Genomic DNA, 15,148 nt, shown 5'->3' with positions numbered 1-15,148 from the left:
CAGGGAGAGGGGATCCCTGGGTGGCGCAGTGGTTTAGTGCCTGCCTTTGGCCCAGGGTGCGATCCTGGAGACCCAGGATCGAATCCCACGTCGGGCTCCCGGTGCATGAAGCCTGCTTCTCCCTCTGCCTGTGTCTCTGCCTCTCTCTCTCTCTCTCTGTATGACCATCATAAATTAAAAAAAAAAAAAAAAAGCCGGACAGGGAGAGAGTCTGTGAAGCAAGGCCAAAGTTAGGATCTCATGTAATGTAATCACAAAAATGGCATTACCCTCTGCATTAGGTATTCTATTGTCAACAAGCAAGCTAAATTACTCAAGGGGTGATTACATAGGCCATGAATACCAAGAGGCAGGGATCATTGAGTCCATTTTATAATCTGCTTACTACAGACACACAGAAGAAATCTACTCTCCCTCTCATAGAATAATCTTTCTAAGAAGCTCAAAAATAATTTTCACGACTTGCATGTCCTCTTGTTTTAAGATACACCTAAGGGCACATCCTTACCACTCAGCCATTGTACTCAGAACATGTTTTGCTGTTTTCTAAAGTGGGGTCCCTAAACACAGTCCAGTCTTTTGACTAGAACTGACTAGGGTGGAGTGAGACCTCTTAGGAGCACATAGACTGAGAGACACAAATCCCCTCATGCTAATTAGGGCTTCATTTCAAAATCAGAAGTTCTAGAAGCCCTAGTCTCTCATGGGGAAAGAGTTTTAGGGTCAGCGTACTGACTTCCAACTAACAGCCCTAGTCCTCTTAATGTTTTGGGGCAGGCATTCCAGAGATCTTTGAGTATTATGCATTTTTATATGAAATTGATAAATTGGAAAAATTAAGATTTCTCCTCCTTTTGCATCTTCTCTCCTAACAACCTAGTGAAGAGTTTACTCTTGTGCGGTCTATATGTAGATTTATTTTTTTCCTTTCCAGAATACTGAACAAATAGAACAACTTTTCATGAAAATAGACTATGAATCAATGGGCAGAATTCAATGGGTAAGTTGGGTTATGTTTTTTAAATCAAATTTGAAATTAGTGAGGAAAACACATAAAATGTAACTTCTGAGCCTGTTCCTTTGTGGAGTACGCTGTGGCCCTCAGTGCTTTTGTCAACTTGAAACTGAACCAAGGGGATATGCATGTTCACAATTTTCAAATTTTGTAATGGCAGATTATACTTGGAATGGTTTCACGAGGGATTTCAATAGCTAAGGCAAGTTCCAAGAAGGGTTTCCTAAAACCAGGTAATAAAGGATGCATTTGTCACCTTATCCCAAAGCAAAAGTGAAACAAACACCAGTGAGGAAGAAATTCTGTGAGCAAAAAACACCTGATGAAAATCTGATCAGTTAACACATGTAAAGTATTTAGAACAGGGTCAGTCACAAAGTAAATTCTCAACAAATATTATCACCATCATCATTATTAATATTACCCAATTTGAGCTGTAGAATAATAAGGAGCTGAAAGATCGGCTTTAAACATTCTCTGCCATTGTGTCTGTCAGTGCCCTTCTATTGTTCCAGGATGAATTAAGTTCTAAAACGACAACTTGAGCAATAAGGCACCTCTTTTCAGACCCTGGGCCAATTCCCCAACCAAATCAAACGCAAGTGTTTACATTGTCATCTGACTTGAATAGGAAATCAGGATTCCAGAGAAGAGAAGGGGAAGCTCTAATGAAGTGGGGCTTTGGGGAAAGTGGAGAGAAGAGATGTTCCCAGACTCTGCAGTACCCCCACCCCATCCCTCTCATCTCAGGCTTCTTTTCCCTAGGTATACTGCTGAGATTCTTTTTTTTTTTTTTTTTAATTTTATTTATTTATTCATGATAGTCACAGAGAGAGAGAGAGAGAGGCAGAGACACAGGCAGAGGGAGAAGCGGGCTCCATGCAGGGAGCCCGACGTGGGATTCGATCCCGGGTCTCCAGGATCGCGCCCTGGGCCAAAGGCAGGCGCCAAACCGCTGCGCCACCCAGGGATCCCTACTGCTGAGATTCTAAATGAGGCATGTATCCTGGTGGGTGAGAACTGTGCAGTCTGACCAATAAGGACTCAGGCCAGCCACTTGCTAGTTTTTTGATCTTAGGCAAGCAATGCAATCTTTCAAAACTTGGATTTTCAAACTTGTTAAAGGGAAGAACAATAGCATCTTTCTCATTCAGTTATCATGAGAATGGAAAGGAAGGTCTATGTTGCATGGAACATAATATACCGTCAATCACAACCACCACCACCACCACCGCCACTGCCACCACTGTCATCATCATGATTACCGCCATCTTCTTTAGAGAGAGAGAGAGACTGAGCATGGGGAAGGGAGCCCAAGCTGGGTAAGAGACTTCCAACCCCAGCTGAACAGGCACATCCCAGTTATGACCCTTGCACTTTTGGCATACTAATGAACTAGTGAGTACTAATAATTATGTCATGTCCAGGGAAGGAATTATCCATACACTCTAATGGTAGAGAGAAATTTTCAAAGAAAGGAACATAGATGTTCCTGTAGTTGTTTAATGAATTTTCCTTTATCCTGCAGGACGGCTTCTGCACGTATTTGCAGCTAGAGTATTCAGAGCAAGTGGATGCTTTGGCCCAAGAGAAAGAGGTTTCCTTCCAGCTGCCTGCTGCGCTGCAAGGGCTGTCATATGGGGGTCCCGTGCTGCGCATTCTCTCTATGCCTGACGACACCGTAATCATGATCAGAGAAGATGGAGCGATTTATTTCTGGTCCCTGCAGCTGAAGTTGAAAAGAAGAAAGAGAGTTTTTGTATGTGATTTTCATTTGATAAGGATGCTGAGTGCTCCAGTTTGATTTTATTTGCTATTTTAAACTGCTCTTCAAGTGGCATGATTACAGAAATTGTGTCCTTGAATGTAATATATTCACGTTGCCTTTTGCTAGTCTATAGAATGCAAATAAAATATGATCTCTATATGTAGTACAAGATAATGCTTCATTTTGCTCCTCAAATCAGATGGAGTAATGGACTACATATGACTCCATCATGTAATTTATCATATGTCTTAATGAATGACAAATGGAAGAAAATTTTCTGTTGTTTTTTTTCCTGTTAATAATTATTTCAATTTAGGCAGCCATGCTAGGTTTGTCTTCTTCAATCAGAAATTCAGAAGGCAAAAGGCATTTGGGAAGTAGACTTAGGAATAAAAATGCCTGACTGATTCCAGAATATATCCTGTCTTTAAAGTCATTTTTTTATTATTATCTCATTCAACAAAAGTTGAGCCCCTGACATAGCCGAGGCTCTCTGCTAGGTACTGCAGACATAGAAACCCATCTCAGCATTCCAGAAACTTATCGTCTATACTAGAAGTTACAGCTATCCTAAATCCCTCAGGCTGCCAAATAAACCTTCCCTAGAGAGAGGGAATAAAGGTAGCTCTTCTAGTCTATGTAGCAAGTTCTTTATACTTGAAGGAGAATATTAATTTTTTAAAAACTATAACTTCAAGAATATTAATTTTTAAAAAACTATAATTTTAAGCATACCCATTGTCAAACTGTCTTATAATTAAAAAGGCATATTTTTGTTTATTTCCACTCTTTAACATGTTAGGACAAGTCCATGAGTTGGAAGCCCAGGTCGATGACAGATGTCATCGGCATGCCACAGTACAACAAACTGATCATAGGGACTAGGTAAGTGCCTGCAGCTCGTCAACTGGAAGTAAACAGGCATTGTGTTATGAAATTCATTTCCATGTGTGAGCTTACACAGACACATATGCATTTGTTGTATTTAAAAGTCATGAAGCCCTTTTTAAAACATACTAGAACTCCTAATAACAATCAAAACTATTTTGCAAAGTTCTGGCCTTGTTTGGTTCATTGTAATGATGTCATTGCCTCAAACACCAACAGAGGCCCTGTTTTGGAATACTTCCAGAGTGAAAGTATGGGCCAGATGGGGAAAGAATCAGTCTTGTGACCTTTTAGCACATTTTATTTTAGATTCAAAATAATATTCCTATTTTATTATCCACCAAAATTCAATCCAAAGATCTTTGTTCAAAAAATAAAATCCACAGTAAAAAGATAATGCTCACTGCTGAAGAACCTCAGAAAAATGATCCTGAGCCTGGGAAGAAAGATCCTGAAGATTTTGATCTTGGTAGCACAACGAAAATGAACAGGCACCATCCTAGGCTGCTTGGTTAACCTCACTAATGGGCCACGGAGAAGAGCGTGCGGCTTGGTGTGTGGGAAATTTGGAAAATTTTAAGTCAAGAGCAAAGCAAAAAGTTCAACATGACACAGGGTGGGTGGGTGGGAGAGGGGAGGAAGTGTGAGGGCAGAGGTGTGAATTGTGATTCTGGGCTGGGAGACTGAGGAGTCAAGCTGCAAACCACAGGGCTCTGGAGGCACGGCTAAGGGAAGGGGCAGAGCTTGTAGGGGATTCCCATGACCCTGCCTACTGGGGCTCCCCCTGACTACCCCCAAGCTAGAGGTTTCTCTTCTCTACCTGGCCTCATCCAGAGGCCTCTGGTTCCCTAGGCTTCAACCACTTTAATGAATCAATGGTTAATCCAACCTCAAATAATCGAGGCTATTAAATACAATCCAGTTTAAGATTGAATCTAACAATTAAAACATATTTGTTAATATATTAAAATGTATTATTATAATTAATATTAGCTACTAAAAAGGAACAAGCTTGGGTATATACATTCAGCCCAGTATGGTTTTAAACACCATGCTCAAGAATTTAATTACTGTGTATTTTGCACACATAGCAGTTCAGAGATTGCACAGTAACCTACTAGAGACTCCCTGAGATGACAAATCAGAAGATAAGGCAAGATTTATGACACCTAGAGGCAGAGAACCACTCACGCTGTATGACAGGTGAAAAGGAGGTAGAAAAAAAGACATTCACACTGAAGAAAAGACAAGTCTTGGAATTTAGAGAGTGACCCCTATTTGTTCTATGCCAACAGATCAAAGCAGTAAGTTGTGTTTCTTATACCCACAAACTTGTTCTTCTCTCAGTCAGCTCCAAGGTAGACAAGATAACACAGGAGAGATGGGGTCAAGAGTGCAGGTTGGAAAGGTGGGAAATTAGGGGGCACTGAGTTAACCCCTTAATTTCTAAAAGAGGTCTCAGCTCTCCACTTTGCAGATCTTACCATCTTTAGTATCTGCAATAAACAACAGCTCACATTTTTGAGCCCTTAGCAAGTCCTACATCCTGGACTAATGACTTTCATGAATTTCTCACACATCCTTTCATTCAATCCTCACAACTCTCCTAGTGATAGGAGATCCACATTTAACAGATGAGGGGACTGAGCGATGAACTGGGATCTGACACCTCAACTACTAACATCCAGAGCTCATATTGTTGAAAGCTGTGCCAGCCTCCTGATGGAGAAGGATAGGCCAGGCTGGTTTAGAAACAGGCAGAAGAAACATCCCCAAATGGTAGAACAAGGGAGGAAGACCTCAGGTTCAGCCAGAAGAGTTGCTCAGTAAGGCAGGTGTTTCCACTGACTAGGTGTCTCTACTTGGTGGAGTCCGTGAAATATAAAAAATATTCTGTAAAAGTGATGTGGGGAATTTAAGTTTACTACAATTGTGCTTGATCTTTGAACAGAAACCGTGAAATCCAGCTATGTGAATTCTCCAACCTGGAGCCTTACTGTCAGATCAGTGGCTTAGAAGGTGTTCCTCTGAAACTGGACTACTGGTAAGAGCATCTCCAGGACCAGCAGGGCCTCAGGGGGGTACACTCTTTCCAAGGCACTGGGGCCTTCTCTCCTCTCTCCTTGGGCAGTTACATTCAGTTGTGTTCAATCAGTAAATGTCAGGGTTTCATGCAGCCTGTCATGACCATGCCACGCATCACAGTACTACCCAGAATGGAGGGGACCTTCCTACATCTGATAATGAAAGGGAAGCCCAGAGAGATGAAATGATTTTTGGAGTCATGCAATTATGAATTCATCTGTTTTAAATGCAGCTGGATTAATTTTCTTGAAACTTGACTTTGACTATGTTACTCTGCTTTTAATGGTTCCCTCTCCCAAAATTTTCACACCTTCAGAGAACATCCAAACCCCTCTCTGTCTTTTCAGCTTTAATCCCCTCTGAGCCTTCAGGCCTCCCAAGCACCAACATAGCTGAACAGAGACTCCCAACTTGGATCAGGCATTGTCACCACCATGCTGTTCCCAATGTTGCTCCCTTCCCCAACCATCCACCCCACCATGTTTCTTGAGCACGTAGATGCACCCTCATTGTTGGATGTGGGACATATGCATGAATGAGACAAGATTCCTAGGGGCTCTCACAGTCCTACAGAGTGGGTGGTTCATGCTGAAATCCTGACATTCTTCATGGCCCAAACTTCCGTGGTTTCCTCTGAATCTCCTCCATACCCAAAAGTCAATGTCTCCTAGAAGCTTCCCCAACCTTTGGCATTCATTGGTGGTCCTGCATATCATAGGATTCAGGTCCTGAGTAACTCACAGGCAGCACCAGTGCCTTAGTCTATGCTGTGAGTTCCTGCATACTGACTGGCAGGCTCATTGCAGGCTCTCAAGAAATGTTTGTTGAATGGCCAAGTCAGAAAAATCTTATGTAAGTGGACAAAAGGAGGCTCTAGTTTTATTTTGTCTTTCTTTCCCCACTTTTCCTTTATCTTCTGTGTGAGTGTGTGTGTTTGTGTGTGTGTGAAGGGAGTCCTTTGCTATGGGCTAGAGATTCAGGAATTTAACACACAGGACACCTAGTCCTCAAGAGGAATACAGTCTGGTAGTTGTGAATATATTAGTCTGCTTGGGCTGCCATAATGAAATATCATATACTGGGTGGCTTAGACAACAGAAACTAATCTTCTCACAGTTCTAGAGGATGGGAAATCCAAGATCAAGATGTGGGTCTGTTCTGTTTCTGGTGATGGCTGTCTTCCTGGCTCACAGATGGCTGCATTCTCACTGTGTCCTCAAGTGACCTTCCCATGATATGTATACATGGAGAGAGAGAGAGAGAGAGCAAGAGACAGTGAGAGAGAGCAAGAGAGAGCAAGTGCTGTCTAGTGTCTCTTCTTATAAGAGCACTAATCCTATCATGAGAATCCTACCATCCTAATTTCACCTATTCTAATTAACTCCTAAAAGTCTTGCCCCCAAATACCATCACACTGGGAATTAGGGCTTCACCATAGAATTCCGGGAGACATAAACATGCAGCCAACAACAGTGAATATTTACTGACATAGGAGGTGCTCTCTAATCATGTTACCTGTTCCTTACTGAGGTGTTTATCTAGGATAGAGTCAGCAGTATTGGCCACACACCCATCCCATCAACTAATGGGGTTTTCTGTTGATGATGTCATTCTCTTAGAGCCCCTCCTCTGTTGAAGGGCTATCCTAGGAGAGTAGGGGTGAGATAGGTGTTTCAGATACTTCTTTGCTCCTGTGATATGGAGACTAGTTTTCCCTTTCTTTATTTCATCTTCTTATGTTTAGCTTCCAGACACACCCAACAGAAAGCCAATATGAAATAGCACTTGTAACCCATTATAACCTCCACAGACTGGGTATTGGAGGGAAATGACCCTATGTCACCCTAAAACCTCACTTAAGAGTTGCTGGCTTGATTCCTTGCAGATTTCTTGCTAAGCAACCAGAACATAAACATTTTATCTCCATTTCATCTCACCGCCCCCTCACACCCAGACCTAATCGCTTCAAGCAATATTAGAACCAACATGGTATTTATCATAATATCCTGGGAGAGTAGCGTTCTGGTAAGTACAATGAAAGCTAGTTACGAGGACTGAATGCTCCAGGGAGCATTAATCATGGTGTCTAAGTGCATTTGTGGGAGCCCATTGTCAACTAATTGCGACGTATGGAGCTCATGCTATCATTACCTTTAATACACAATTTCACATACAATACAACTTCTGTTTTGTTGCTTTCACACTACTGTAGGTAGACACACTCTAAGGTATGCTTCAGCCTCAAAAATGTGATATATAAAAGTAAAACAGACAGGCAAGAGAAATATGTTTGATGAATGATAAATGTATCTGCCTAATAGAACCTTTAGATCATAAAAGACATTCAATAGCTATTTTTCACTAAACAAATATGAAAAAAATAAGTATTTTTAAATCCTTGCTTGATCCACTGCTAATTTGTCTGCTAACCTAGGGCAAGACATTGCCCTTCTTGAACATAAACTGACAACATAAGAAGAATAAGGAAAAAAACCCACAAAAACACTTTGTTCAGGGATACAACATCAGTTTACCTCAGAAAATTTCTAGGAAGAAAAACTTACATTTTTCTATTGTTAAAACCATATGCCAGTAAAAGACAGTAGAGATTGGCTTTACTTCCCAAATTAGAGACATTCCAGTTGTTATGTGTAAAAAACATGTTTTTATCTTGAATACTACTTGAATACTACTTCTCCATGAAATGAGCTCTGGAATATAGATTTAAAAAACACTACTTTCTCATCATGTTTGCACCCCAGTGTGGGAGGTAGACAAGCCAACCAACCAATCTTTACAAAATGAGAATTAAGTACTGGATAGAGATGTGCATGAGGTGTGAAGGCAGGGGTCCCACCCATTACTGGAGGAGAGATGGCAGCTGACAGCAAAGTCTCCACAGGGGAGTGACCTTTGAACTGGAGGACAATTAAGTAGTGGACCAGCAATGGAAAGGGCATTCCAATCCATGACAACAGTGTGAGTCCAGGTGGGGTGGGGGAGGAGATGTTGAAGTTTTTTGGAGAAACTAATGTCCTTTGGAATGAAGAACATTTTTTAAGGAAGAGGACAAAAAGAACATCAGGAAAGACAGACAAGGGATTTGCTAATGAAGAGTCACCTATGCCCTGCTAAACACTTTGTCTTGCATCTTCAACTTTATGTGGATTTTATTAGTAAATATTTAGTAGTCTACTTTTATTCAGTCTTAGAAAGAGAAGTAGAATATTATATTGTATACTACAGCCAGCCATGGTATTTTCATTTTTGTAGGTCCAACATGGTCAAATAATGGTAATTTCTTATAACTCAACCTATTCTATAAAATACACATGAAGCTCACAAAATGTAATTTTGATAGATTATATATTTGGCCATATATATATATGGCCAAATTTATATAAATTTATATATATAAATATAAATATGAACATATATATATATATATATGTTCAAACACATTTTTGACTTTTTATTTAATGACCACTTTGCTTGCCTAGTTTAGAAATGCTCTTTTGGGATAATTTGGATGACAGTTTTATGAAGATTTGGATTACATATTTTTAAAAATTTATTTTATTTATTGTCATAAGAACACAACATGAAATCTCACCTCAACAAATTTTCAAATGTACAGTAGACTATCATTGACTATAGGTACAGTGTTATACAGCTAGATCTCTAGGGCTTTATTGATCTTGCTTAAATGAACTTACAGCCACTGATTGGTAACTCTCCATTTTCTCATCTCCCCAACTCCTGGCAACCACCATTCCACTCTTTGATTCTGTGAATCTGACTACTTTAGATGCTTCATTTAAGTGGAATCATGCAATGTCTTTCCATAACTGACTCATTTCACTTCACATAAAACTTTTGTTGTGTTTGCTTTCGGCATCACATCCATAAAATCATTGCCAAGACCAATATGTCATGAAGCTTTCTTCTATGTTTTCTTCTAGGAGTTTTATAGTTTCATATCTTAATGTAAGTCCTTAATCTATTTTGAGTTGATTGTGTCTGATGTTAAATAGGGGTTCAATTTAATTCTTTTGCATGTGGATATCCAGTTTTCCCAACACCATTGGATGAAGAGACTACCCTTTCCCCATTGTATATTCTTAGCACTTTTATTGAGGATTTTTGTATCTACATTCATTAGGGATATTGCCCTATAGTTTTCTTTTCTGGAGGTATGTGTCTGGCTATGATATCAGGGTAATAATGCTGGCCTTATAAAATGAGTTTGGAAATGTGCTTTCCCCCTCTTTTTTTGGAAATGTTTGAGAAAGATCGTTTTTTTTTTTTTTTTTTAAGGTTTGGTAGAATTCACCAGTGAAGTCATCATCTGGTCCTGGGCTTTTCTTTGTGAGAGGTTTTTGATTATTGATTCAATCTGGATAGTAATTACACATATCATCACATGTTCTATTCTTTTATGATTTAGTCTTCATAGGTTTTATGTTTGTAGGAATTTGTCCATTTTTTTTCTAGGTTATCCACTTTTTTTGGCATATAGTTTTTCTTTTTTCTTTTTTTTTTTTTTAAGATTTTATTTATTCGTTCACAAGAGACACACAGAGAGAGGTAGAGACACAGGCAGAGGGAGAAGCAGGCTCCCCAGAGGGAGCCTGATGATCATGCCCTGCACCAAAGGCAGACACTCAATCACTGAGCCACCCAGGTATCCCTGACATATAATTTTTCATTGTAATCTTTTATCATCTTTTTTATTTCTGTTGCATCAATACGATGTCTCTTCTTTCATTTCTCATGTTGAATATTTTTCTTTTTAATCTAGCTAGAGGTTTGTAAATTTTGTTAATCTTTTTGAAAAACCAACTCTTAGTGTTGTTTTGTTTTATTTTTGTTCTAGTCTTTTCTTATTTGCTTCCTCCTGCTAACTTTGGACTTAGTTTGTTCTTCTTTTTCTAGCTCCTTACAGTATAAAGTTCAGTTGATGATTTGAGATCTTTCTTCTTTTATAATGTAGATATTTGTCACCATGAAAGTCACTTTTAGTACTGCTTTTACTGCATCCCATAAATTTTAGTATGTTGTATTTTTGTTTTCATTTGTCTTGAAGTATTTTCTAGTTTCTTTTTTGGTTTGTTTTTTGACCAGATGGTTATTCAAAAATGTCTTGTTTATTTTCCAAATATTTGTATATTTCCCAATTTTCTTCTGCTGTCGATTTCTAATTTCATTCTATTGTGGTCAGAAAAGATACTTTGTATGATTTCAATCTTCTTGTTATTAAGACTTGTTATGTGACATGACATATGATCTATTCTGGAGAAAGATCTGTGTGTTCTTAAGAAGAACATGCATTCTGTTGTTCTTGTGTCAGATGTTCTATATATGTCTGTTAGGTTCATTTGGTCTACAGTGTTATTTGTGTCCTATATGTCTTTACTGATCTTATGTCTGAATATTGTATCCATTATTGAAAGGGAGGTATTGAAACTTTTTACTATAACTGTATTGTTATCTCTTTCTCTCTTCAATTCTTTCAATATTTGTTTTGTACATTTAGGTGCTTTGGTGTTGGGTGCCTATATATTTATAATTGCAATAAATAATATAATTACAATAAATAATCCTAGTGGATTGCCTGTTTTATCATTATATAATGTCCTTCTTCGTCTCTTGTGACAGTTTTTGACTTACTGCTTATTTTTTTATATATAAGAATGGCCATCCCTGCTCTTGCTTGTTTACCATTTGCATGGAATATCTTTTCTAGTGTTTCACTTGAGCCTATGTGTGTCCTTAAATCTAGAGTGAGTGTCTAGGAGGCAGCATATAGTTGAGTATTATTTTTTATTCATTGGTTGGGGAGTTTAATCCACTTACATTTAAGGTAGTTATTGATAGGAAGGATTTACTATTGCCATTTTATTGTTTTCTGTTAGTCTTAGAGTTCTTTTGCCTGTCTTTACTTCTTGCTGTCTTCCTTTGTGTTTTGCTGCTTTTTTTTTAATTAATGTACTTTGACTCTTTTCTATTTTTCTTTTATGTAACTTCTTTTTTAAAAAAGTATTTTATTTATTTATTTATTTGACAGACAGACAGATAGCACACATGCACAAGCAGGAGAAGTGGCAGGCAGAGGGAGAGGGAGAAGCAGAGTCAGGGAGCCTGATATGGGGCTCGATCCCAGGGTCCTAGGATCATGACCTAAGCTGAAGGCAGATGCTTCACCACTTAACCACCACCCAGGTGCCCCCTTTTATGTAATTTTTGGGTGTAGTCACCTCAGAGCTTACATAAATATCTTATAATGATAGTAACTACTTTTCAGAAGATAACAACTTAAGTTCAATCACAAAATCTCTACACTTTGTTATTATTGTCACAATTTACATTTATCCATATTGGTTAACTTAATACATTTTAGTCATAGTTATTTGTAATACTTTTGTCTTTCACTTTTATATTAGAATTAAAAGTGATTTACCCACCATTATTATAGCAACTCAATATTCTGCATTTGTCTACATACTTACCTTTATAGACAAATTTCCATTTCCCGGATCTGGATGTCCATTCCCTTCTCTATATTTGAGAAGTTTCTAGCCATTGTTTCTTTAAATAAGCTTTCTTTTTTCCTTTCTCTCTCTCTTGCTTCTCTTTCTGGAACTCCTATAGCTTGTATATTGGCCCATTTGATGGTATCTCATAAATCCCTTAAGCTTTTTTCATTCTTCTTTTTTTTGCTCCTCTAACTGAATTATTTCCAATGACTTACCTTCGAGTTTGCTGATCTACTATTTTGCTCGAGCTAGTCCATTTTTGAATACCTCTAGTAAATTTTTCAGTTCAGTTTTGTTGTCTTTGGCTCTATAATTTCTGTTTGGTATTTTAAAAATATTTTCTGTCTTTGTTGAGATTCTCACATTGGTCTCTTGACTTGTGAGCATCTTTATCAAACCTATTTTGGATTCTCTGTCAGGTAAATCATATAATTTCCCTTTATTAAGGTTGGCTTCTGGAGACTTATCTTGCTCCTTTGTTTAGAATATCTTTGCCTGAATCTTATTTTCCTTGGCTCTTTGTGTTGGTATCTGCTCATTAGACAAGGCAGGCATCTTTCCCAGCCTTTATAGACTGTCTTCATAGGAGAAGATCCCCATTAATCAGCTCAGCCAGGGATTCTGACTCTAGGGGAAAGCTGGGAGCTGAAAAGTTGAAATGCTAGACACACAAAGCAACCCTTTCCTCTCCTGGATGAAGCTGGGAGCAAGGGGGACTCTTACTCATCATATGCCGCTGTACCACAATCAGAGATTCTTGTGAGAAGATGTCTTAAATCTCCTTACTAGCTTCAGTGAGGCTGGTTTCATACTCTTCCAGAGAACTGGGGGCTCAAGTACTTTCTGGATTTCTCACAGAGGAAATTTGTCTATGGATTGTTGCTGAACTAGTATGATGGTAGAGGGAGGAGGGCCCAGGGCTTCTTGCTCCACCATTTTGCCAGCATCCCTTCAATGCATATTTTGTTTTATTTTAAAAATTTTTATTTCTTTGTTTGAGAGAAAGAGTGTGAACAAGCTGGAAGGAAAAGCAGACCTGGCACTGAGCTCAGAGCTCAACATGGGGCTTGATCTCACAATCATGAGATCATGACCTGAGCCAAAATCAAGAGTCAGAGTCTTGATTGACTGAGCCACACAGGCACCCCCAATATATATATTTTAAATAGGTGTCTAAGGAGACTCAGAGATGAGGGATGGATTAGTCTGGATTCAGAAAGGCTGATAGAGTATTGCAGAAATTCAGGGGCCTCAAGTCCATCATCTTAAAATGGGTTTCTTTTGATGATTAAATAAATGAATAGGTACAAAGCCCTTGAACTATTGACTGGCATGCAGTAAGTAAAAATAAATAGTAGCAATTATTATTATTATTATCCATATGACAAATGCTGAAAGTAACCAACACAAGCTGAAACAACAGATGGGGTGGCAAAGAAAATGACAAGTTTTTCAGAAGGCCATGTAAAGTGGGCTTGTTACTGGTTGGAGGAGCAGGCCTGAGGGGACCTGAACAGAGGTCACAAAAGTCTGGGTAGTTGATGGAGCCTTTCACCACTCAAGGATTTGGTTTTGCTCAGTTTAGGGAAGATGATCATTAAGATCCCCTCCATTCTCTCCTCACCTGCTCTCCAACTCCATGTCTGTCACAAAAATACAGAAGAACCAAGATAAAGGAGAGGGACAGAAGAGAGGACCTCAAAAGTACCCCTGCTTTACCTCTTTGCCTACTTGGGAATCTCAGATCTCCCGCCTTTGCCTGTCAGACTACCCTCTATGTACTCTCCTTAAGTACTGAAGACTTCAGGTGCAAATAGCAAACGTTGATTAAGCTTGTTGTATGCACCAATCCTTACAGAAGTCAAATGATGGGTAAGGAATGAAGATTAAAGGAAGTGAAGGAGATAGACATGAGTATAGCAAAGAAAAACACACAACCACACCAATGGGGCTCACTTTAAATTCATGACCATGAAACTCAAGTGATCCCTTGAGATTCCAGTCAGTCATCTACACATCCCAAGTATACTCACTCTAACCTTGTTCCAAGTCTGTTATTTCATTCTTTCTCCTCTCTCCTCAAATCCTATCAACTACTCCGTTATCCTCATCCCAGCTAATGACCTTGTTTCTTCCCTTGCTGTGAAAACTGAACAACTAGGAAAGAACTTCCACCAGCTTCCATCTCATCACATCTCCTATCAGCATCTGTACCACATACTTTGCTTTCTCACTTGCTATACCAAATAAACTTTCCATGCTCCATCAAAAGCAAATCTCTCTATTTAGGTGAAGGAGTCTATCTTCTTTCTCAAGATGTCTCTCCTACAAAACTTTCCATCAACTTTTCATTCTACACTGGATCCTTCCCACTAAGTAATAAAAATGCTATTTCTCCCATTGTAAGCAAACAAACAATATCCTGTCTATATCCCACCAGTACTGCCAGCTCATGTCCCATCTCCTTGCAGCAGAACTCCCTAAAAGAATCAACCTACTCTAAGAAAGCTTTCCTTCTTCTCCCCCTTCCACCAGGTTGTTGCCGAGGTTACAAACAATAACCACATTGAACATCCTTTAGTCAGCTCAACTCAGCCTTTTGAGCTCACTGACTGATCCATCAGCTGTACTTGATCTAGCTGATCATTGATATATTTTCTTCACTTGCTTTCCTGGACACTATACTTTTGATTTTCCTTCTGTTTTACTGGTAATTCTTTTTAGTCTCTTTTGCTGGCTCCTACCCCTCTTCCTCACATTTTATACTTGAAGCATTCCCAACTTCCATCTTTGATCCATTTCTCTATCTACACTCATTCTCTTTGGTGATCTTCAGTCTCTTGGCTTTAAATACCA

The 15,148-nt window shown here is 39.0% G+C and overlaps 1 protein-coding gene across 4 annotated transcripts in view; it reads left to right on the top strand.

The window, feature by feature from the left end:
- Positions 1–15,148, top strand: part of LOC144295746 (cilia- and flagella-associated protein 337-like) — a 38,135-nt gene that overhangs the window by 15,329 nt on the left and 7,658 nt on the right. For all 4 annotated transcript variants that reach the window (XM_077868194.1, XM_077868195.1, XM_077868197.1 and 1 more), the window contains 4 exons: positions 935–1,000; positions 2,544–2,774; positions 3,586–3,668; positions 5,623–5,715. In XM_077868194.1, coding sequence (XP_077724320.1) covers positions 935–1,000; positions 2,544–2,774; positions 3,586–3,668; positions 5,623–5,715 — 473 coding nt within the window. The remainder of the gene's footprint in view (positions 1–934; positions 1,001–2,543; positions 2,775–3,585; positions 3,669–5,622; positions 5,716–15,148) is intronic.

Source organism: Canis aureus, chromosome 24 (assembly GCF_053574225.1).
Source record: "Canis aureus isolate CA01 chromosome 24, VMU_Caureus_v.1.0, whole genome shotgun sequence".
Taxonomy (NCBI): domain Eukaryota; kingdom Metazoa; phylum Chordata; class Mammalia; order Carnivora; family Canidae; genus Canis; species Canis aureus.
This window is presented reverse-complemented; position numbering and strand designations above follow the sequence as displayed.